Below are 22590 nucleotides of genomic sequence, written 5' to 3'. Positions count from 1 at the left end.
CTGAGTGAATTTGCATGTGATAGCTATGTATACAGTTGTGTATCGCTTATCTTAGAAGGCATCATAACTAGTAGTTCCTGTGTGGTTATTATTTTTACCACAGAGGTACAGGAAATTGTTTCATTTTATATTTTGTATAGGTTTTTCAAACAGCAGGTTTGAAGATGGTGATAGCTCTGGTTTCTGGAGAGGTAAGGTTGATATTTTTGTGTTTTAAAATTTAATGTCAAGAGTACATGCTAAAAAAGAGAAATTAAGATTAAGTCTCTTAGTCCGGGCCAATTCTAACTTATTTAAACCAGATTTTATGAAGTAGCTATATCCAAAGCCTTAATCAAGGATATTACTGCTTTGTACATAAAGAATTCAGGCGTCCTAATTTGGCCTGTTGCCATCTGCCTTAATCCATGAGGTACAACTTTTGAATGCTCTGAAACTTAAGAAAATGGGGATAGATAGTAAAAAGAAGTAGTCAAGAAGTGAAACTTCACTCTATATAAATACAGTTTGTGATGTATAGGGTCACATTTAGATTCAAATAAATCTAAGAAAAAGTTTCATGAGAATGTAAATCAGTGCTGAAATTAAGGACAATTCCATTGAAGGTACTGACACTCTACAGGAATACAGAGAATGATGAGAATGATGAAAATAATGATACCAGAAGATGGACTACAATAAACCAGTGCATTCCCAAATCTGATTGAGTCGATTTGGGTGAGGCCTTAGAACCTGTATTTAAAAGCATGCATGGTGATCCTGATACCTCCTGTGTTTGGTAACCACTGATGTATGAAATCTTTATAACATAGAACACTTTAGGGTGCCAAACTTGGCTTCATGTCTCTGCCTTGCTACCTGCTAGTTGAAGTAGAACAAGTTGCTTAATTTTTCTAAGCCAGTTTTCTCTTCCATAGAATGGAAGGTATTCATTTTATAGGTGGTTAGGCAGACTAAGTGAGAATGCGTGTAAAAGCACACAGCTGAATACCAGGCACATTCATGACAAACACTCAGATGTCATCTATCTTTCTTCATTAAATATTTGAAGCTTGATCTTATTAAACACTTTGATTCCCAAAGTCAAAACCAAGCCTAGACCTGATCACCTTAAAACACTTTTGGTGTAAGGCCGGATTTTAATTATCAAATGAGACTGTTTCTCCAAACTATTGCCAGTCTCTTTCTCCCTACTTCTCTTTTTTTCTCCTATCCCATTCAAATGAAAACATATATGATGTAGAACTAGTATTTGTGAGAGAAGAAAAATACCATCATTTTTATTCTTTTCCACTTCTATGTGTTTCTGTTCTGATCTCTTAACTTCTAACTCATTTAATATTCAAGATCATTTCTACTTATACACAGACCTTTCTACCTACTTGACCCCTTTGTAGAGATGGTGGGCCAGGGAGCTTTTGAATACAAATTCCAGTTTCTCATGGCACTTGAGAGAACTTCTCTCCGAAGTGGCCTGCTTGCTTTGTTTTGATCTACTTTCTTCTTTTTTCGTTTTTAGTTCCCCTAAAAAAAAAAAAATATATATATATAGATAGATAGATAGATAGATAGATAGATAGATAGATAGATATAGATATGGATTGAATTCATTCATTGTCTCAGTTGTTAGCAAGCCCAAGTTCTGAGCTCACGGTAGAAGGTTTTTACTCTGGACACAAATGGATAGTATGTTTTTAAATTTTTTTCCCCTGTCCTCTACTTTGCTTAAGCTGGTATATTGTAGTGATAAGGAACTCAGATACTGGATTTGAACACCTAGGTGTGAGACTCAGATCCTCCTCCTGGCAATTGTATTATCTTGAGAAAACCTGTAACTTTCTGCTTTTCATTTTCTCTATTTGTATAATGATGATTATATCTACTTCACAAGGTTTTTGTGAAACTTTAGACTAAAGTTAATACATATGATACATTTAGAACATGGCCAGGTACATACTTTATGTGTTGTTATTATTATTTTTCGAGACGGAGTCTCGCACTGTCACCTGTCCTGGAGTGCAGTGGTACAGTCTTGGCTCACTGCAACCTCTGCCTCCAGGGTTCAAGTGATTCTCCTGCCTCAGCCTCCTGAGTAGCTGGGATTACAGGGGCCCGCCATCACGCCCGGCTAATTTTTTTTTTTTTTTTGTATTTTTAGTAGAGACGGGGTTTCATCACGTTGGCCAGGCTGGTCTCAAACTTCTGACCTCGTGATCTGCCCGCCTCGGCCTCCCACAGTGCTAGGATTACAGGCATGAGCCACTGCGCCAGGCCATGTTATTTTTATATAATTAATAGGTTGTAACTAATCTTGGTATCATTATCTCATTTTTGTTTGTGCTTAGCTTTATTTCCTAACTGTATAGAGATCACTTATTTTTTAAAGTAATTTTTTATTTTGAAATAGTTTTATTCATAAGAAGTTGCAAAAATAGTACAGAGGTTTTTCATGTACCCATCACCCAACTTCTCTTAATGTTTTCTATTTTTATTCCCACTGTGATCAAAATAACTGTAGGTTTATTTTAGGGAAATAATTGGCCAAAGATATTGTGAGACTCTTTCCCTTGCCAGGTCCCAGATAAGTAGTTTTGTTTTTTGTTTTTTTTTTTCTCGAAAGCAGTAAATATTAGTTATCATCATTGTTATTCCAGGGCCAACTTTTCAAAACTTATTTCTTTCCTGCCCTTCTACATTGTATTAAGTCCTACTTTCCAGAAAGTTGTCTTGTTAATGGCTCTTCAGGATTGTTTGTCAGTTGTCAGCAGCAGCTGAAATAGGAGACTGCAACAAGAGCTTTGGGTCACTGTTTATTGTAGAACATTATTAGTTGTTAAATGGATTGGGACTTTTACACAGGAACTTAGCTAATAACCTGCAAGCTGTTTAGTCACTTGCTGTCATTATTTTGACTTAATGTTCCCAGATATTAAATATTAATGACATGTACAAAGATCCCTTGAAACCATCTTTGTATTCCCAAATGTGACTTTTTTTGGAATCTTCTGGAAAGCTTGATGTCATAGTAATAACATAGAACTTTTACATTTCGAAAAATCATTCCTTTCAGAATAAACATTTCTGGGAATGGGGCCTAGGAATTTATTTTTAACCAACTCTCCAGGTAGTTTTCAGGCAGCCTTCAGTATAGTAATCTCTCATACTACTATTTTAAAACTCTGGGAATGTTACTTATTAATATCAAAAATGGAGAAGCTAGGATATCCCCAAATTATTTCATTAGGATGAATGGGGGAAAGTTTGCATATATTTAAGAAAGCACAAATGTCTTGAGTTTATTAAGAATGGTAAATTGGCCGGGTGCAGTGGCTCACGCCTGTAATCCCAGCACTTTGGGAGGCCAAGGTGGGCGAATCACCTGAGGTTCAGGAATTCAAGACCAGCCTGGCCAACATGGCAAAACTGCATCTCTCCTAAAAATACAAAAATTAGCCAGGCATGGTGGTGCATGCCTGTAATCCCAGCTACTCGGTAGGCTGAGGTGGGGATAATCGCTTGAACCCGGGAGGCGGTGGTTGCAGTGAGCAGAGGTTGTGCCAGTGCACTCCAGCCTGGGCAATACAGCTTGACTCCATCTCCAAAAAAAAAAGTAAATTACAGAAAAGATATGACATTATAAATAGAAGAGTCTAGTGGTCTATGGACCTTATGTGAGAACCACTTGATTACTTAATAGCTTAGATGTTCCTGAAATCATTTTTGGTCAAACTGAAATTTATGAAATTCTTATTTTTTGTTTTGTTTTGTTTTGTGTAGTATAATGCTTGGCAAATAGTAGGTTCTCAATTTCATATAATAAACATTTAATATTTAGATACATGAGATGATTTGTATAGGGAATCGACTCTGAGTAATGTCTTTATATATCTGTTAAAATTATTTGAAGAAATATGTTTATATTTTAACTTCTGAAAATATTTTGTCTTCTTACTAATTTATCTTGTGACAGTGCTATTCTTTATATATTGCATCATTTAAGTTAATTAAATGCTATTTACATGTTAAATTTTTATTGAAGAGTCTAGTAATGACTGTGAAGATAATCCAACACGGAACAGAGGGTTTTCCAAGAGAGGCGGTAAGGACCACATTTTGGAACAATTTGTACTTAACACAGAGACACTAAACTGGTAAAACTGATTTTGAAGGAGCTGGATGAAAAACACTGATGGTGAAAACCTTTGAAGAAAAATACTTTGGTATATGTTTTCTGCTTTTAATATTTGAGTGAGTATTCAGTGGGTGCCCCTCCTTTCACTCTTTTATTTTATTAAGTTTTTGGTTCAGGGGTTCATGTGTAGGTTTGTTATCTAGGTAAATTGCATGTCATGGTGTTTTGGTGTACAGATTATTTCGTCACCCAGATAATAAGCATAGTACCTGATAGGTAGTTTTTTGATCCTGTACCTCCTCCCACTTTCTACCCTAAAGTAGGCCCCAGTGTCTGTTGTTCCCTTCTTTGTGTCCATGTGTTCTCAGTGTTTAGCTCCCACTTATAACTGAGAACATTCAGTATTTGGCTTTCTGTTCCTGCATTAGTTTGCTTAGAATAATGGAGCTCCATTCATGTTCCTGCAAAGGACTTTATGTCATTCTTTTTTATGGCTGCCTAGTATTCCATGGTGCATATATACCACATTACCTTTGTCCAGTCTACTGTTGGTGGGCATTTAGGTTGATTTCTGTGTTTTTGCTATTGTGAATAGTGCTGTGGTGAACATATGTGTACATGTGACTTTATGGTAGAATTATTTATATTCCTTTGGGTATATACCTAATTATGGGATTGCTGGATTGAATGGTAGTTCTGTTTTACGTTCTTTGAGAAATCACCACACTGTTTTCCACAATGGCTGAACTAATTTACACTCCCACCAGCAGTGTATAGGCATTCCCTTTTCTCTGCAAGCTTGCCAGCATCTGTTATTTTTTGATTTTTTAATAATAACCATTCTGACTGGTGTGAGATGGTATCTCATTGTGGTTTTGATTTGCATTTCTCTAACGATTAGTGATGCTGAGCATTTTTTCATCTGCCTGTTGGCTGTATATTGTCTTTTGAAACGTGCCCATGTCCATTGTCCACTTTTTAACGGAGTTGTTTGTTTTTCTGCTTGTACAGTTAATTTCCTTATAGATTCTGGATATTAGGCCTTCGTCGGATGCATAGTTTGCAAATATTTTCTCCCATTCTGTAGGTTGTCTGTTTACTCTGCTGATAGTTTCTTACGTTGTGCAGAAGCTTGTTCATTTAATTAGGTCCCATTTGTCAATTTTTGTTTCTGTTGCGGTGGCTTTTGGCATCTTCATCACAGAATCTTCCAGGGCCTGTGTCTAGAATGGTATTTTGTAGGTTATCTCCAGGGTTTTTATAGTTTTAGGTTTTACATGTTATTCTTTAATCCATCTGGAGTTGATTTTTGTATGCAGTCTAAGAAAGGGGTCCAGTTTCAATCTTCTGCATATGGCTAGCCAGTTATCCTAGCGCCATTTATTGAATAAGGAATCCTTTCCTTATTGCTTGTTGTTGTCAACCCTGGCAAAAATCAGATGGTTGTAGGTGTGTGGAATTCCTATTTGCAGATGATATGATTTTATACCTAGAAAACCCTATAGTCTCTGCCCCAAAGTTCCTTGATCTGATAAATTACTTCAGCAGAATTTCAGGATACAAAATCAATGTACAAAAATCAGTAGCATTCCTATCCACTATATTGTTAAAATGGCCATACTGCCCAAAGCTATTTACAGATCCAATCTACCAATAACATTCTTCACAGAATTAGAAAAAAACAATTTTAAAATTCATATGGAACCAAAAAAGAGCATGAATAGGCAAGACAATCCCAAGCACAAAGAACAAAGCTGGAAAGCATCACATTACCTGAGTTCAAACTATACTACAAGGCTATAATAACCAAAGCAGCGTGGTGCTGGTCCAAAACCAGATACCTAGACCAGTGGAACAGAATAGAGAGCACAAAAATAATGCCTTCTTTTACTTTTTTTTTTTTTTTTTTTGAGACGGAGTCTCACTCTGTCACCCAGGCTGGAGTGCAGTGGTGTGATCTTGGCTCACTGCAACCTCCACCTCCCAGGTTCAAGTGATTCTTGTGCCTTTACCCTCTCTAGTAGCTGGGACTACAGGCATGTGCCAGCATGCCTGGCTAAGTTTTGTATTTTTAGTAGAGATGGAGTTTCACTATGTTGGCCAGGCTGGTCTGGAACTCCTGACCCTCAGGAGCTGCCACCTCAGCCTCCCAAAGTGCTGGGATTACCGGCATGAGCCACTGTGCCTGTCCTTGTTTTACTTTCTAATGTCACTGGATCTGTTGGTTGTGGTTTTTTTTCCCCCCTATGATCTCCAGAATGTGCTATAAATTACAGAAGAGGGACAATGTGAATCTTGGTCAGTTGCAATTTAGATGAACTGGGGATGTCTTTGTCTCTGAATAGAGTAATTGGAAATTTGAGGGGGGAAGAAATTGTAGATTATTTTTTGTTCAAGTCTAGCTGTATTTCACCATACTCTGGTAATTCAGCTTCTATTGAATTTGAGATGAGATTGTATCAAAAATTACCATGCTTAATTCTTGATTATATATGGGCAGTCATGTTAAAATAGCAATGACAACAAAACGTATGAAGAATATAGTGAACTTACTATAAAATTGCTAAGGATGTGCAAATCTATGATAAGAGGTTTTATTGTTTGGAACTACATAGTAATCAGATACATCAGTGTTTTTGCCGCGCCTTGGAGACATTCTTTTCCTTTGCCCGTTAGGTAGGTAGCTGGCTGATTTAGGCCCTCCCTAGTGAAGGTAGGACTTGTGGATTTCAGAATGAGGGAAGACTGTCTCCTTAATTACTTCTTACGATAATTGTGGAGAGGGGTGGTGGTGGGGAGAAAGTTAAGCTAAGAAAAAACAAGACTCATCTTTTACCATATTTTTTTTAACAAGCAATTTTTGGCACTTAATGTTCCTAAAACGTAGCTCATATTTGAAATTTTTTTCTTCAGACCAGTGAATATCTTTTGTACTATTAACATTTACTTTAAATCAATTTAATTCATATTTAAATGAGGCAGTCGAAACCATTTGCAGCTCTATGTGCTTGGTCCTGACTTACAGATTAGTGTAGGATAATTAGCAGGGGCACAGCCATTTTTCAGGGTATCCCTGATTTCCATTCTCTGTAGATGTATACATTTGAGGATAGGAAGTTGGCATATAGGGGTCACTCAGAAAATACACATGTGTATATATGTCTATATTAAAATATGTAGACAGGTACACATACCGTAAGTGTATAGTTCAATTATGTTTCACAAACTGAACTCACTTGAGTTCAGTGTGTTCACCAGCATTCAGGTCATGAAATACAAATTACTGGCACCTCAAAAGCCCCTTTTCATGTTCATTTTTTACTCACTAATGACTCATTACCCCCAAAACTTCTGTTATGACTTCTAACAGCATACGATAATTTCGTCTGTTTTTATACTTGGTATAAATGGAATCATATAGTATGTAGTGTTTTATGTTTACCTTCTTAGTGTGTTTGTTGCAATTGTAGATCATTATTACTGTTTAGTATTCTTTTGTTTTACTGTTTTTCTGTTAGTGATAGGTATTTGGATTACCTCCAGTTTGGGGCCATTGTGAAAGTGCTTCTGTAAACATTCTAGTATTCTTTTGGTTGTCATTAGTACATACTCAGAAGAAGAATTGCTAGGTCATAGGCTATATATATTTTTGGCTTTAATAGTATTGTCAAATGTTTTCAGCGTTTAAACTAAGATACACTCACATTCTAACCAATGCTTGGTATTTTCTTTTTCTCTCCTTTTAACCATTCTGCTGGTTGTGTGGTGGTGTACTCATTTTGTATTAAATTTCTATTTTTTTGGACTAATGGAATGTGGAGCACTTCTTATGTTTATTGGCCATTTGGACATCTGGATATCTTTTGTCAAGTCATTTGCCCATTTTTCTGTTGAGTATCTTTACTTTTACCTTTTTATTTGTAAATGATTTAAAACTTAAAAGTTGCAAGAATAGTACATACAGATAGGCCAGACGCGGTGGCTTATGCCTGTAATGCCAGCACTTTGGGAGGCGGGCAGATCACTTAAGGTCAGGAGTTCGAGACCAGCCTGACCAATATGGTGAAACCCCGTCTGTACTAAAAATACAAAAATTAGCTGGGCGCACGCCTGTAGTCCCAGCTACTCGGCAGGCTGAGGCAGAAGAATCGCTTGAACCGGGGAGGCAGAGGTTGCAGTGAGCCGAGATCGCGCCACTGCACTCCAGCCTGGGCGACAGAGAGAGACTCCGTCTAAAACAAAAAAAAGTAATTGTCATTAATTTGGAGTTTATTTTTGTATATAATGTGGGAATCAATATACATTTTTTTTCCATATAGATGTTCAGTTGACCTAGTATCACTTACTGAAAAGACTGTCCCTTCCACTCTGCACTACAGGGCTGCCTTTGTCCTAAATTAGGTGGCTTATATATGTGTATCTGTTTCTCTAGGTTTTATTCCATTGGTCAGTTTTTCTATTTTTGTACCATTGCCCCATAATCTAATTACTGTGGTTTCATAATAGGTCCTGATATCTGGCATTGTAAGTCTTTCAAGTGCTTGTTTTTCAAGTGCTGTGGTTTGGATGTTTGTCCTTCTCATGTTGAAATTTGATTCCCAGAGTTGGAGGTAGGGTCTAATGGGAGGTATTTGGGTCATGGGGGTGCAGATCCCTCATGAATAGACCTGTTTCCTTGTGGGGCTGTTGAGTGAGTTGCCTATTAGTTCCCTTGACAGCTAGTTGTTAAAAGGGCCTGGTACCCTCTACTTCCTCTGCATCATATGATCTCTGAACACACCAGCTACCTTTCACCTTCAGCCATGGGTGGAAGCAGCCTGAGGCTCTTCCCAGATGCCCAGTCTTGAACATTTTCAGATATCAAATCTTGAGCCAAATAAACCTTTTTTTTCATTAATTATCCAGTCTCAGGTATTCCTTTATAACAACACAAAACAAATGAAAAACCTCAAGATTGCCTGTTATTTTTAGTCCTTTGCATTCCTGTGTGATTTTTAGAATCAGCTTAATCAATTTCCAGAAGAAAAAGCTATCTTAATTTGCATTGCTATAACAAAATGCTATAAACTGGGTAGCTTTGTAAACAACAGAAATTTATTTCTCACAGTTCTGGAGAGTCAGAAGTCTGAGATCAAGGCTCCAGCAGATTCAGTGTCTGGTGAGGGCCCATTTCCTGGTTCATAGATGGTGTCTTCTCTCTGTGTCCTCACATGGTGGATAAGGCCAGGCAGCTCTCTGGGGCTTCTTTTATAAGAACACTAATTCCATTCATGAGGGCTCTACTGTTGTGTGGTTACATCACATTTGTTTATTCTTCAGTTGATGAATGTTTGAGTTGTTTCCACTTTTGGGCTATCATGGCTAATGCTGCCATATTCATTTGTGTACAAGTTTTTGTGTGAACCTATGTTTTCATTTTTCTGGAGTATATACTTAGGAGTGGAATTGCTGTGTCGTGCTAACTCTTAATGTTTAACTTTTTGAGGAACTGCCAAATTATTTTCTATAGTAGCTGTACCATTTTATATTCCCACCCTCAGTGTTATGAGGGTTCTGATTTCTCCACATCCACCGATACTAGTTATTACTGGTGTTTTTTTAATTATAGCTATTCTACTGAGTATGAAGTGGTATCTCATTGTGGGTTTTTTGTTTTTTTATTTTTTTGAGACAGGGTCTTACTCTCACCCAGGCTGGAGGGCTCTGTCACAATTTCGGCTCACTGCAGCCTCAACCTCCCAGGCTCAAATAATCCTTCCACCTCAGCCCTCTGTGTAGCTGGGACTACAGGCGTGTACTACCATGCCCTGCTAATTTTTGTATTTTTTTAGAGATGGGGTTCCACTACATTGCCCAGGCTGATCTTGAACTCCTGAGTTCAAGCAATCTGCCTGCCTCAGCCTCCCAAAGTGCTGGGATTACAGGCATGTGTGCCACAGTGCCCAGCCCTTATTGTTGTTTTGATTGCATTTTTTGATGACTGTGATGTTGAGCAGCTTTTCATATGTTTATTGACCATTTGTATATCTTTGGAGAAATGTCTTTCAGATCCTTCGCTCATTTTAACAATTGGGTTGTCTTTTTATGTTCTAAGATTTATTTATATATTCTCAATATGAGTATCATCAGCTACCTGATTTGCAAATGTTTATTTTTTTTTAATTTATCTAATTTTTTTTTTGTTTTTGAGACAGAGTCTCGCTCTGTCACCCAGACTCTGGGGTGCAGTGGCACAGTCATGGTTCACAACAGCCTCAACTTCCTGGTCTCAAGCAGTCCTCCCACCTCAGCCTCCTGAGTAGCTGGGACTATAGGCATGTGCCACCATGCCCAGCTAATTTCTTTATTTTTTGTAGGGATGGGGTCTCACTATGTTGTCCAGGCTTTTCTCAAACTGCTGGGCTCAAGCAGTTCTCCCTTCTCGGCCTTCCAAAGTGCTCGGATTACAGGTGTGAGCCACTGCATCTGGCCTGCAAATGTTTAATAACCTCCTGTGGGTTGTCTTTTCCCTTTCTTGATAGTACCCTTTGAAACACTAAAATTTAACATTTTTATCAAACCCAGTTTATCTTTTTATGTTCTTTTGGTGTTATAACTAGAAAACTGTTGCCTAATCCAGAGTCCTGCAGACTTTTTCCTTTGTTTCCTTCTAAGAATTTTATAGTTTTAGTTCTTACACTTAAGTCTTTGATGCATTTTGAATTCATTTTTATAGATGGTGTAGGGTGGGGGTCCAAATTCTTTTGCATATGGATACCCAGTTGTTCTAGCACCATTTGTTGATGTTTTATATTGATGTGTCTAGATGTGGATCTTTTTGGGTTTACCCTCCTTGGAGTTGAGCTTCTTGGATTTATAGATTAATAGTTTTCATGAAACTTGGGATATTTTGAGCTTTTTTGTGGTAAGATCTCTATAACATAAAATTTCCCATATTAACTATTCTTAAGTGTATAATTTTTGGCATTAAGTGCACAGTATTCTGTCATCACTATCATCACCCAAATAGAAACTTTGTATTCCGTTAGACAACAATTCCCTGTATACTCCCTTGACCCTGGTCTTTGGTAACCTCTATTCCATGTTCTCTATGAAATTTGTCTATTTTAGGTATTTCATACAAGTGGAATCGTACAATATTTGTCCTGTCGTATTTGGCTTATTTTACTTAGCATCTTGTTTTCAGTGTTCATCCATGTTGTAGCATGCATCAAAACTACATTTCTTTTAATGGTTGAATAATATAATGTATTTACCACATTTTGTTTATCCATGTGACGGACACTTGGATTGTTTCTTCTTTCCGACTATTGTAAGTCCGCTATGAACATTCACCTACAGTTATCTGTTTGAGTCCCTGTTTTCAAATCTTTTGGTTATATACTTACAAGTTGAGTTGCCGGGAGATGGAACTAGGTAAGTTAAAATGCTGCGAAATTTGCTGTTTAAAAAAAAAAAATTCCCTGGGTTGCTTCAAGCCTTTTATTGATTTCTAGAGTTTGGAAAAAGTTAATTCTGACAGTTCTTGCCCATTTTTTTCCTTGCCTTTTTGGAGTAGTGGAATTTAGAGTTCCTTACTTGGCCATTTTTGCTGATGTCAGTGATACATATCATTTTAGTGTTTTCATTTTATTCATTAGTATGTAGAAATATAATAACTATCTGGTAAGTATTTTTTTAAAAAGTAATAAAAGATGTTCCATTTTCTTTTATACAAAGGTTAGATGATTTATAAGCTAATTTCTTTCTGAAGATATTGTCACCAAACATCTTTAAGAGTTAGATTGTCAGCTGTCCCTTATGAAATGCAGACTATACCTTCTGGGAGGACTCAGGTTACTTTAAGAAATATGTTAATGTTGGCCGGGCGCAGTGGCTCACACCTGTAATCCCAGCACTTTGGGAGGCCGAAGTGGGTGGATAACCTAAGGTCAGGAGTTTGAGACCAACCTGGCCAACATGTTAAAACCCCGTCTCTACTAAAAATACAAAAATTAACTGGGCATGGTGGTGCAGCCCTGTAGTGCCAGCTACTTGGAGTCTGAGGCAGGAGAATCACTTGAACCCAGGAGGTGGAGGTTGCAGTGAGCTGAGATGGCACCACTGCACTCCAGCCTGGGTGACCGAACGAGACTCTGTCTCAAAAAACAAAAAACAAGAAAAGGACTCAATTTGAATTTTTAGAAACTTACAGAAAAGAACAGAGTGATTAAAGGTAAAGATTAAACACAGATGAAGAGAATGAATTAATTCAAAGATAAATCTGTGGAAATTCTCTAAACTTGGAAATGGAAAACACGAGAGTGGTTAATAAATAAGGTATGGAAGATAGACTAAGACCTGTGGTTCAACATATGACTGTCTCCTGAGGAGTGGCCAGAAAATGGGAGAAGGACAGGAAAGAAGAATATTCAAAGAGAATAGATGAGACTTTTCCAGAGTTAGAGAGGCACAAGAGTCCTCAGCAAATAAAATTTAAAAATTCATACCCTTATGCATGTATTGAAATTATAGTATTACAAAGATTTTTTAAAACCTATAAAACTACTAGAGAAAAAAGGTAGATTCACCTTTAGAAGAACATTATATTCACAACAGAATTTTCTTCAGTAAAGGTAGATTTCAGAATGTAATAGCATAGTATATTCAGAATGCTGAAGGAGAATAGCTCTGAACCCAAATAACTATATTCAGATAATTAGGTGCCAGGGAGAAATAATGCCATTCAGATAAAAATGGTGTTTAATACTCTCATACTATTGAGTAAGAACTACTAAATTGTATACGGTAGTAAGACAACTGATTGCAGGAAGAAAGGCATAGGAAACAAGAAGCAATGATGAGCGAAAAAAAAGATATGTAAAACAGGTAAACATATTGGTAAACTTAAATAAGTATTGACTATATAAACTAGCAATAATGACTATTAATTTAGGGGTTCCAGAAACAAAAGTGAATTAAAATACTAGCAAATGAAAAGACTGAAATTCTTGCCAGCTCAGTTGAAAGGAAAAATATTTCTTAATAAGTAAAATGAAGGGTAATCAGAGAAGGGATAAGATAAAATGTGTAACTTGCTAATGGAGGAAATCCAATAGAAGGACAGAGCTTTGTATGAAGGAAGGTAGATTGAAAATAGTTTATTTCCTAAATATTCGTGGTGAAAATTGGTAAAAAATAAAATACATAGCTTTACCATTTGGGGAAAACAGGACAGAAAGGAGAACAAAAAGCATCGAAAAAACTCTGTAAAGAGAAAACACAAAGATTGTAGAAATAAAAGACCTATGTATCAGTAATCATAATATAGGGAAGCATATTTCAATATGGAGTTGAAAGTAAAGAGGTCAGGCATGGTGGCTCATGCCTGTAATCCTAGCATTTTGGCAGGCCAACATGGGAGGGATCTCTTGAGGCCAGGAATTCAAGGCCAGCCTGAGCAACTAAATCTTGTCTCTACAAAAAAAAAAATTTTTTTTTTTTAATTAGAAAATAGGCTATGGCCATACCACCCTGAACGTGTCCGATCTCGTCTGATCTTGGAAGCTAAGCAGGGTTGGACCTGGTTAGTACTTGGATGGGAGACTGCCTAGGAATACTAGGTGCTGTAGGTGTCGGGGGAGGGCAGGCGGGGGAAGAGAGCATTAGGGAAAAGAGCTAATGCATGCTGGGCTTAATACCTAGGTGATGGGTTGACAGGTGCAGCAAACTACCATAGCACATGTTTACCTATGTAACAAACCTGCACATCCTGCACACGTACCCTGAAACTTAAAGAGAAAAAAGTGTTCAGTAACTCAAAGCTGAATAGAAATAGAGACAAAGTATACTGTAAGGTAGAATTATTAAGGATAAATTCATCAGGAAGACATTATAGTTCTGAACATGGTTCTAATCTAACAATATACTAAGATGCACAAAGGTAAATAGACATAAGGAAAAATTCGCAAATCCTAGTAAGTTGAGACAGCAGAACAGAGATTAATAAGAATATAGAAGATCTGAGTGCCACTTACTCAGCTTGATTTAATATTTGTTTGGAATCATATACTCTAAAATTATAAATCATATATTTTTCCAGCATGTATGGAAAATATGTACAATTTGATCATCTTTTAAGGATGACCTATGATAAATATATCATAGGTCATGTTCTCTTATTAAAAGAAATCAATAAGTCTAACCTTCATGATTTAGAAACTGAATTTCTCAGTTTATGAATAACAGTTCATATGGAAATCCTGAAATATTTAGAATTTAATAACAGTAAGAACAGAGCACATGAAAACTTTGAGGATATAGCTAAAGCAGCTGACTCTTAGAGGAAATTTTATAGCCTTAAATGCATCAGAGAAAGGATAAAATGTAAAACTTGCTAATAGAGGAAATCTAGTAGGACAGAACTTTGTAGGAAGAAGACTAGATTAAAAATAGTTTAAATATTTCTTTTCTCAGAAAAAATAATGAGTTAAGTGTTCAAGCCAAGTAGTTAGAAGGGAGAAAACTCAAATAAAAAAGGTAGTAGACATAAATGAAATAGAAACAGATACAATAGAGTGTTCAGCAGTAAAAGTAAATGAAGTAGTTTCATATGTCAACAAAGTTGAATAAAAGGAAAAAGACGTGGGGCCAGGCGCTGTGGCTCACGCCTGTAATCCCAGCACTTTGGGAGGCCGAGGTGGGCAGATCACCTGAGGTCAGGAGTTCCAGACCAGCCTGGCCAACATGGTGAAACCCTGTCTCTACTGAAAATACAAAAATTAGCCGGGCATGTTGGTTCATGCCTGTAATGCCAGCTACTTGGGAGGCTGAGACAGGAGAATCGCTTGAACTCTGGAAGCAGAGGTTGCAGTGAGCCGAGATGATGCCACTGCACTCCAACCTGGGTGACAGAGTGAGACTTCGCCTCCAAAAAAAAAAAAAAAAGATGTGGAAGACGATATGTTAGTTCCATTTAGTTCGTAAAACTCTAACATAACACTAATAATATGTTGCTTAAGGCTAAGTACATAGTTGATAAAATTAAGAGCAAGGAAATGAAAAACTATTCAGGATATTGCCTTGTTGGATGTTAGTTGGAAGGAGTGCTCAGGGAGAAGAGAAGCATAGGGCAAAAGAAAAACATGGGCTGCAAATATGTTGGAAACATTTTAGTCTTAAGCTGGGCAGTGGAGATAAGCTTTCATTTTATTATATTTTTAACTTACATGTGTGTTCTTTTACTTTCATGAAAATATACCTTTACAGAAAAGGTTCCAGAAGATACAATTTTTTTGAAGAGTTTTGTTTCATTTTTAAATAGGTTTTAAAATACATATACTCTAATATTCAGAAATAGCATATATAGAATTTATCTTTATTCATCATTCTCTTTAAGCGTAAATAGTTGCAAGTTTACAAACGGAACAGTCTCTATTTCCTGCCCAGTTGGCACTTTGGTTTTGCATTAATCTGGTTCTGCCCTATGAGTCTGCCCTATGAGTCTGCTCTATGTGCAATTAAATTTTACTTGAACTGTTTCTACTAATCTTTTGGTATTCAATTCAATTAAAAATTGTTCTTACCTGGAAATCAGACTTTATATGTGCCTGCATGTCTGTGCTTTGAGTAAGATGTTTACTATATTCTATATGGAGCAGATACAAACCTAGGATTTATTTAATTCTTTTGTGCATTGTGGAAATCCAGTTAATGATGCAGTTTTGGTGACTTTTAGTGTTTTAATTCAAGTGCTACTTTTTCCTTTAGGTGATTTTTAGACTCAATTCTCAAAGCAAGCAGTGAGGTTTTAAAAAATTGTAGCCATATCTATTTATATTAGTAAAATTGAACACTTAATAGGTCAAAATGTCATTTCTTTTTGACAACAATGCCTTAAAACACTTGTTTAAAGTTACTGAATTATTCAAGGCTTAAATTAAATTTGACCATGTCCCCAAGATTTCTTTGTTGTTGTTTTGTGTTGTTCTTGTGTGTGTTTTAACATTATAGGCTATAGAGATGGAAATAATTCAGAAGCTTCAGGGCCATACAGAAGAGGTGGAAGAGGTAGTTTCCGAGGTTGCCGTGGAGGATTTGGTCTAGGAAGTCCAAGTTAGTACTGGATTTGCAAATGATGTGCTTCATGAACTGTTAAAAAGAAAATGATTAAAAAATATATGTATCAAAGAAGGTTGTTATGAGGATTATATGAGAATAGCTTAGCTCAGTGACTAATACACATTAATCACCACATTGTATATAACATTATTTTTTAGAGAGATTTAATTGCATATTGGTTAAGTTGAAATATATGAATTTAAAAAATAAGTTTGAGTGACTCAGTACTTTAATATTACATACTATTCATTGTTTTAGAGCTTTGATAATATGGCTGACCTTATAAACAGGTGACCTTCTATATGGCTTTACCTCCCCACATACCTTCTTTCACCAGTGTGGCTTTCTACCTTAAATTTTTCCAGCCATCATTTTTTAGACATAAGGTACTGACTTCAGAGGTCACTGTTGGAATGTATGTGCCTCTTAACAGAGGAGAACAGATTTATGGTTTTGGAAGCTAAAAACATAAATTTGTAATAATGATTTAATAGATGCGTAGCAGACTAGTGAATTGTCACTTTCACAGAAGTTTAGGGATTTTGAAGGGTTACCGTGCAGGACTGGTAAGGTTTGATTTGGCAACAGTGGGAGCAAGGGGTGCTATTTTGAAGAATAAGTAGTGAAATGATGCAATGTGAAGTTTCTCAGGCAATTTCTAGAGATTTAACTTGCTTGTATCATATTTTGGCATAGCACTGGCCCTAATTTATTTTATGAAATATTTTAAATACATTTTGAGGAAGTAATTTATCATTGAAGGACATTATTTGTAGATAATTCCTTTGCACAATACTTAGTTTAACTTGGTTTAATAGAATAGTTTAACTTAGTTTAATAGAATAGTTTAACTTAGTTTAATAGGACAGTATTTTTCTATTTTACACTGCATCTTTTAACTTCTGATACCATAACTTGATTTTTTTCTGTTTACTGAATGATTAAAAAACTTCTTCAAAGTAATGTAATCTAATTTTACTTTCTGCAAATCAAGATAATGACTTAGACCCAGACGAATGTATGCAGCGCACTGGTGGCCTTTTTGGTTCTAGAAGACCAGTATTAAGTGGCACAGGTGAGAAATATAACTTATTACTGAATATTAGTTACTGATGTATGTTTTTAGCACTAGGATTAGTAAACCTAATATATATGTTAAAGTATACTAGTTTGGCTTATGATTTTCTCTGCTTTTAGATCTGTAGGTAAAAATATGTGGACAATTTTGTCTCCCTTATAAAATTTGTGCAATGTGAATTATTTATTCTGTGTTATCTACCAGTTAATTTGAGGTGTGAATTATTAACTAGAGGAATAAAGGATTCTGAGTTAGGGGAAAAGGATTTGTGTGAGTTGAAGTGAAAATGAAAACACAATTGATGGAAAATGTTCAAATGAGGTTAAGGTTAAAGTTAAACCTAGAGGCCGGGCGTGGTGGCTCATGCCTGTAATCCCAGCAGTTTGGGAGGCTGAGGCAGGTGGATCACTTGAGGCCAGGAGTTCAAGACCAGCATGGCCAACATGGCAAAACCCTATCTCTACTGAAAATACAGAAATTAGCTGGGCGTGGTGGTATGTGCCTGTAGTCCCAGCTACTCAGATGCCTGAGGCACGCGAATTGGTTGAACCCAGGAGATGGAGGTTGCAGTGAGCCAAGATCACGCCACTGCACTCCAGCCTTGGTGATAGAGTGAGACTTGAAAAAAAAAAAAAAGTTAAATCTAAAATTAAGAGATGGATGGGTTAAAGGACCAGGATTCCTAAGTAATAACTTTGTTGAATAGAAATAACAACATGGTTTGTGTGCTTGAGCAGCAGCTGTGTTTTATCTAAATATGTTGCGAAACAATGCCTTACAGGTAATGGTGATACTTCTCAAAGCAGAAGTGGCAGTGGAAGTGAACGAGGTAAGTTCTTATTTTGTTTACCCGAAAGAAGTTAAAATCATTGTATTCCAAATTTAATTTTTTTCTGTACTTCACTGGTTGGAAACAAATTTAATTTTTGAAGTTAAAGGTAACTGTTATTGCTTTTATACACTGTGAGGACCATAAATTTACACAGCCTGTTTTAGATAGTTCCTTAATACTCTCCAGGTTATTGCCTGTCTGATCCAGCAATTCCATTATAGGAATTATATACTATAGATGTATTTGCAAATACATGTACAAGGATGTTCACTGAGATGTCATTTATAATAAGTAAAAACTGAAAATCACCTAAAATTCATAAATAAAAAACTGTTTAAGTCCGGGTGCGGTGGCTCACGCCTGTAATTCTAGCACTTTCGGAGGCCTAGGCAGGCAGATCAGAAGGTCAAGATGAGACCATCCTGGCCAACATAGTGAAACCCCCGTCTCTACTAAAACAAAACTTAGCTGGGCATGGTGGTGCGTGCCTGTAGTCCCAGCTACTCAGGAGGCTAAGGCAGGAGAATCGCTTGAATCCGGGAGGCGGAGGTTGCAGTAAGCCGAGATCACACCACTGCACTCCAGCCTGGTGACAGAGCGAGACTGTCACCAGTTTTTTGTTTGTTAAACCAAAAAAACCTGTTTAATAAAATAATAATCATGAAATGAGATGCTGTGTGGAAGTTAAAGACAGATATAATATGTACAAATCCTTATTAAAACAATATGCTTTTTCTTATGGAATAGTTGATTTGGTCTGAAGGATAAAGTTAGCTCAATATATAATTTTTTACTCTTAAAGTTTTTTCTTTTCTTTTTTTTTTCTTTTTTGAGACAGAGTCTCACTCTGTCACCCAGGTTGGAGTGCAGTGGTGTGATCTCGGCTCACTGCAACTATTGCCTCCAGAGTTCAAGCCATTCTCCTGCCTCAGCCTCCCTAGTAGCTGGATTACAGGCACCTGCCACCACACCTGGCTAATTTTTGTATTTTTAGTAGAGATGGGGTTTCACCTTTGCCAGGCTGGTCTCAAACTCCTGACCTCAGGTGATCTGCCCACCTCAGCCTCCCAAAGTGCTAGGATTACAGGCATGAGCCACTGCGCCTGACCTTAAAGTTTTTTCAAAGTATAAATACTTCAGTGTCATAAAAGTTAAAATGCTCTCCAGACTAGTAAATCAATGAAGCTTGCTCGATGTATTTGGAAGATTCTCAGTAATTATTATTAGTCTGAGAGAATTCAGAGTGACATTTCCCCCACCCCTGCTGATTCTTGGATTCTTCAATATAGAAAGAGTTTATTAAAGACTAGCTAAACCAAATCTCCTACAAATATTCACAGCCTATATGAAGGAGGATTTCAAGACCTGTGGACATACAAGATAAGAAAATTAGAGTTCACATATAAAAAATGTTACATCTCATTAGCTTTTGAATCTAATGCAGTCATAGTACCTAAAAGTGGAACAACAGATTACTCGTTATCTAAAAACCAGAAAGGTAATATATAGAAAGGAGTTAACAGGCCTGATTGTTCATCAAAAATTCATCAGTAAACGAAATTGAAAATCTTACTTAAAAGGCTGTTCCTTGGCTAGTGTATATTAGTTAGGGTTCTCCACAAAGACAGACCAAAAGGAAGGAGGGAGGAGATGGATGGATGGATGGATGGATGGATGAGAAGGAACTAATTAGGGGAATTGGCTCGTGAGATTATGGAGCCTGAGAAAGTCCTATGATAGGCTGTCTGCAAGCTAAGAACCAGGGAAACCAGTAGTATTGTTCAATTCAAGTCCAAAGGAACCAGTAAAGTTTTTTTTTTTTTAATACTTTAAGTTCTAGGGGACATGTGCACAATGTGCAAGTTTGTTACATAGGTATACATGTACCATGTTGGTGTGCTGCACCCATCAACTCATCATTTACATTAGGTATTTCTTCTAATGGTATCCCTTCCCCTGTCCCCCACCTTCCAACAGGCCCTGGTATGTGATACTCCCCTCCTCGTGTCCATGTGTTCTCGTTGTTCAACTCCCACTTATGAGTGAGAACAAACATATGAGTGGTTTTCTGTCCTTGTGATAGTTTGCTGAGAATGATGAGAACCAGGGAAGTTGATGGTGTAACTCTCAGTTCAAGGCCAAAGACATGAGAACCTCTTGGTGGGGCGGAGTCAGGGGACAGGGGATTGCTGGTACAAGTCCTAGAGTCCAAAGGCCAGAGAACCTGGAGTTCTGCTGTCCAAGGACAAGAGAAGAAGGGTGTCCCAGCTCCAGAAGAGAGAGAAAATTTGCCTTTCCTCTGCCTTTTTGTTCTATCTGGCCCCTAGCCTATTGGATGGTGCCTGCCCAGATTGGATGAGGGTCGATCTTCTTACTCTGTCCACTGATACAAATGCCAGTCTATTCTAAAACACCTTCACAGACATACCCAGAAATAATGGTTTATCAGCTACCTGGGTATCCCTTAATCTGGTCAAATTGACACCGCAAATTAACCATCACAGCTAGCATCTGAAAACTTGGATTTGGGACGGGTTCCCACCATCCTGATTGGTAAGAGCAACTCATTGTGCGTAAACCATTTGTGCATTGTGGTTTTTGCTGAATATTTGCTTTCCTTCTGGGAGTCTGGAATTTGGTATGTGCCAGGCAGAAGGTGAGTACATTATTGGCCCCTAATAAAAACCCTGGGTACTGAGTCTCTAATGAGCTTCTGAGTCTCTAATACTCTTCTCTGGTAGAGTTTACATGTGTTGTCACAGCTCATTGCTGGGAGAACTAAGCACATCCTGTGTGACTGCAGTAGAAGACACTTGGAAACTTGTGCCTGGTTTTCTCTGGGTTTTGCCTATGTGCCTTTTCTTCTGCTGATAGTACTCCCTATTTTTTCACTAATAAATCATAACCATGAGTATGACTATATTCTGAGTCTGGTGAGTCTTCCTAGCAACTACTGAACTGGGAATGGTCTTGGGGACACCCCCCCACACAGGTTCTTTTAGAAAATACATTCCTTTGCTGATTAGGAAAGAAATATAACAGTTTAAACAAAATGTAGTAATATATAATAGTCTCATCTACGTAAAATCATCTTGAATACTACAGAAACTAAAAATATACAAGGTTCTATTTAATTGTTTCAAGTATTTGTAAGAAGGGAGTTTAAAGTTTTTTGGAACTTGTTCTCTTTGAAGACAAGCAACGAAAATAAAGATGTGCACAGCCTTACATCTTGACCGATTGTCACTTATGAATTTCTTTAATAGGTGGTTACAAAGGTTTAAATGAAGAAGTAATAACAGGCTCTGGAAAGAGTAAGTTTTCCTTAAACAAGGTGTTTGATTTTTATAGTGAGAGTTCTTTTACCTTTCAATTTTAAAAAACATGTATCTCTTTTTTATTTGATTCTCTTCAAGATTCTTGGAAGTCAGAAGCAGAAGGAGGAGAAAGTAGTGATACTCAAGGTATATTAACATTTGTGTGACTCACATAGAAGTATGTTGTGTTTTAATAATGCTTAAGTATTTTACTTAAAAACAAAGTTATCTTTTAAAAATTTGAACAGTGAAAACTTTAAAGGTGGGAAGCACCTTTAAACAGTGGGAAGTTCCATAGTATTTAAAATTTGATCTTGTCAATTTTTGTCTATTTTCTCTTATATTTTCTTTTAGTCTCTGTAACGTACATTATGTTTTTAATTTAAATTCCAAGGACCAAAAGTGACCTACATACCCCCTCCTCCACCTGAGGATGAGGACTCCATCTTTGCACATTATCAGACAGGCATAAACTTCGACAAATACGACACTATTCTTGTGGAAGTGTCTGGACATGATGCACCACCAGCAATTCTGGTCAGTGTATTAATTGTTTCTGTATTAGCTATGTAGCAAACTTTGCTTTTAAAATACATTATGTAGTTTGTAAAGCTGATATCAACACATAGATTTCACCTTTCGTATATAAGGTCTTAGGTTGGAAATTTAGAATGATGTCTTACCATCTACAATAGAATTAATTGCTATGTCAAAAGAGAGTAATAGATTTCATCCCCACTCCCCATACCAGGATGAGAATTTTATTTAAACTTACTTAAAAAATGCTTTTCCTAGTGATTCAAGATGTTTCCCCAAGATTGTGAGAAAGTGTGTCTTAGGGCAGTGATTTTTCTGAGAGGGGGAGCCCTCTGTCTCCTATTGATAATTATACTTAGAACAAGCCATTACTGAGCAGAATTCTTCATATCTCATAGGTTTTAAGGGGGCAGGAAAAATGTTTTTAAAGCCACCATTTGTGGAGAATACTTCATGATTCTGTCAAATCATATTATAATATACAGGCTTTGAATATTTACTTCTGAGTGGAGGCATGTTACTAAAGTCACTTTAGTATATAAAGTAGAATTAACAGAACTTGGAAAGTAGCTCGAATGAAATATGCTTATAAATG

At 36.9% G+C, this 22590-nt stretch overlaps 1 protein-coding gene and 1 pseudogene across 3 annotated transcripts in view; both read left to right on the top strand.

Moving 5' to 3' along the window:
* The window catches only part of DDX4 (DEAD-box helicase 4), an 87128-nt gene that overhangs the window by 28497 nt on the left and 36041 nt on the right, over positions 1 to 22590 (top strand). The window contains exons 6-13 of one of the 3 annotated variants that reach the window (XM_003827374.5): positions 141 to 191; positions 4040 to 4099; positions 16124 to 16225; positions 17226 to 17306; positions 18091 to 18138; positions 21408 to 21455; positions 21558 to 21605; positions 21853 to 21995. In XM_003827374.5, coding sequence (XP_003827422.3) covers positions 141 to 191; positions 4040 to 4099; positions 16124 to 16225; positions 17226 to 17306; positions 18091 to 18138; positions 21408 to 21455; positions 21558 to 21605; positions 21853 to 21995 — 581 coding nt within the window. The remainder of the gene's footprint in view (positions 1 to 140; positions 192 to 4039; positions 4100 to 16123; positions 16226 to 17225; positions 17307 to 18090; positions 18139 to 21407; positions 21456 to 21557; positions 21606 to 21852; positions 21996 to 22590) is intronic. The other 2 variants (XM_003827375.5, XM_055112370.2) reach the window with 2 other exon arrangements.
* LOC112439870 (5S ribosomal RNA) lies at positions 13628 to 13746 on the top strand (annotated as a pseudogene).

The sequence above is a fragment of the Pan paniscus genome, chromosome 4 (genome assembly GCF_029289425.2).
Source record: "Pan paniscus chromosome 4, NHGRI_mPanPan1-v2.0_pri, whole genome shotgun sequence".
NCBI classification, from domain to species: Eukaryota; Metazoa; Chordata; class Mammalia; order Primates; family Hominidae; genus Pan; species Pan paniscus.
This window is presented reverse-complemented; position numbering and strand designations above follow the sequence as displayed.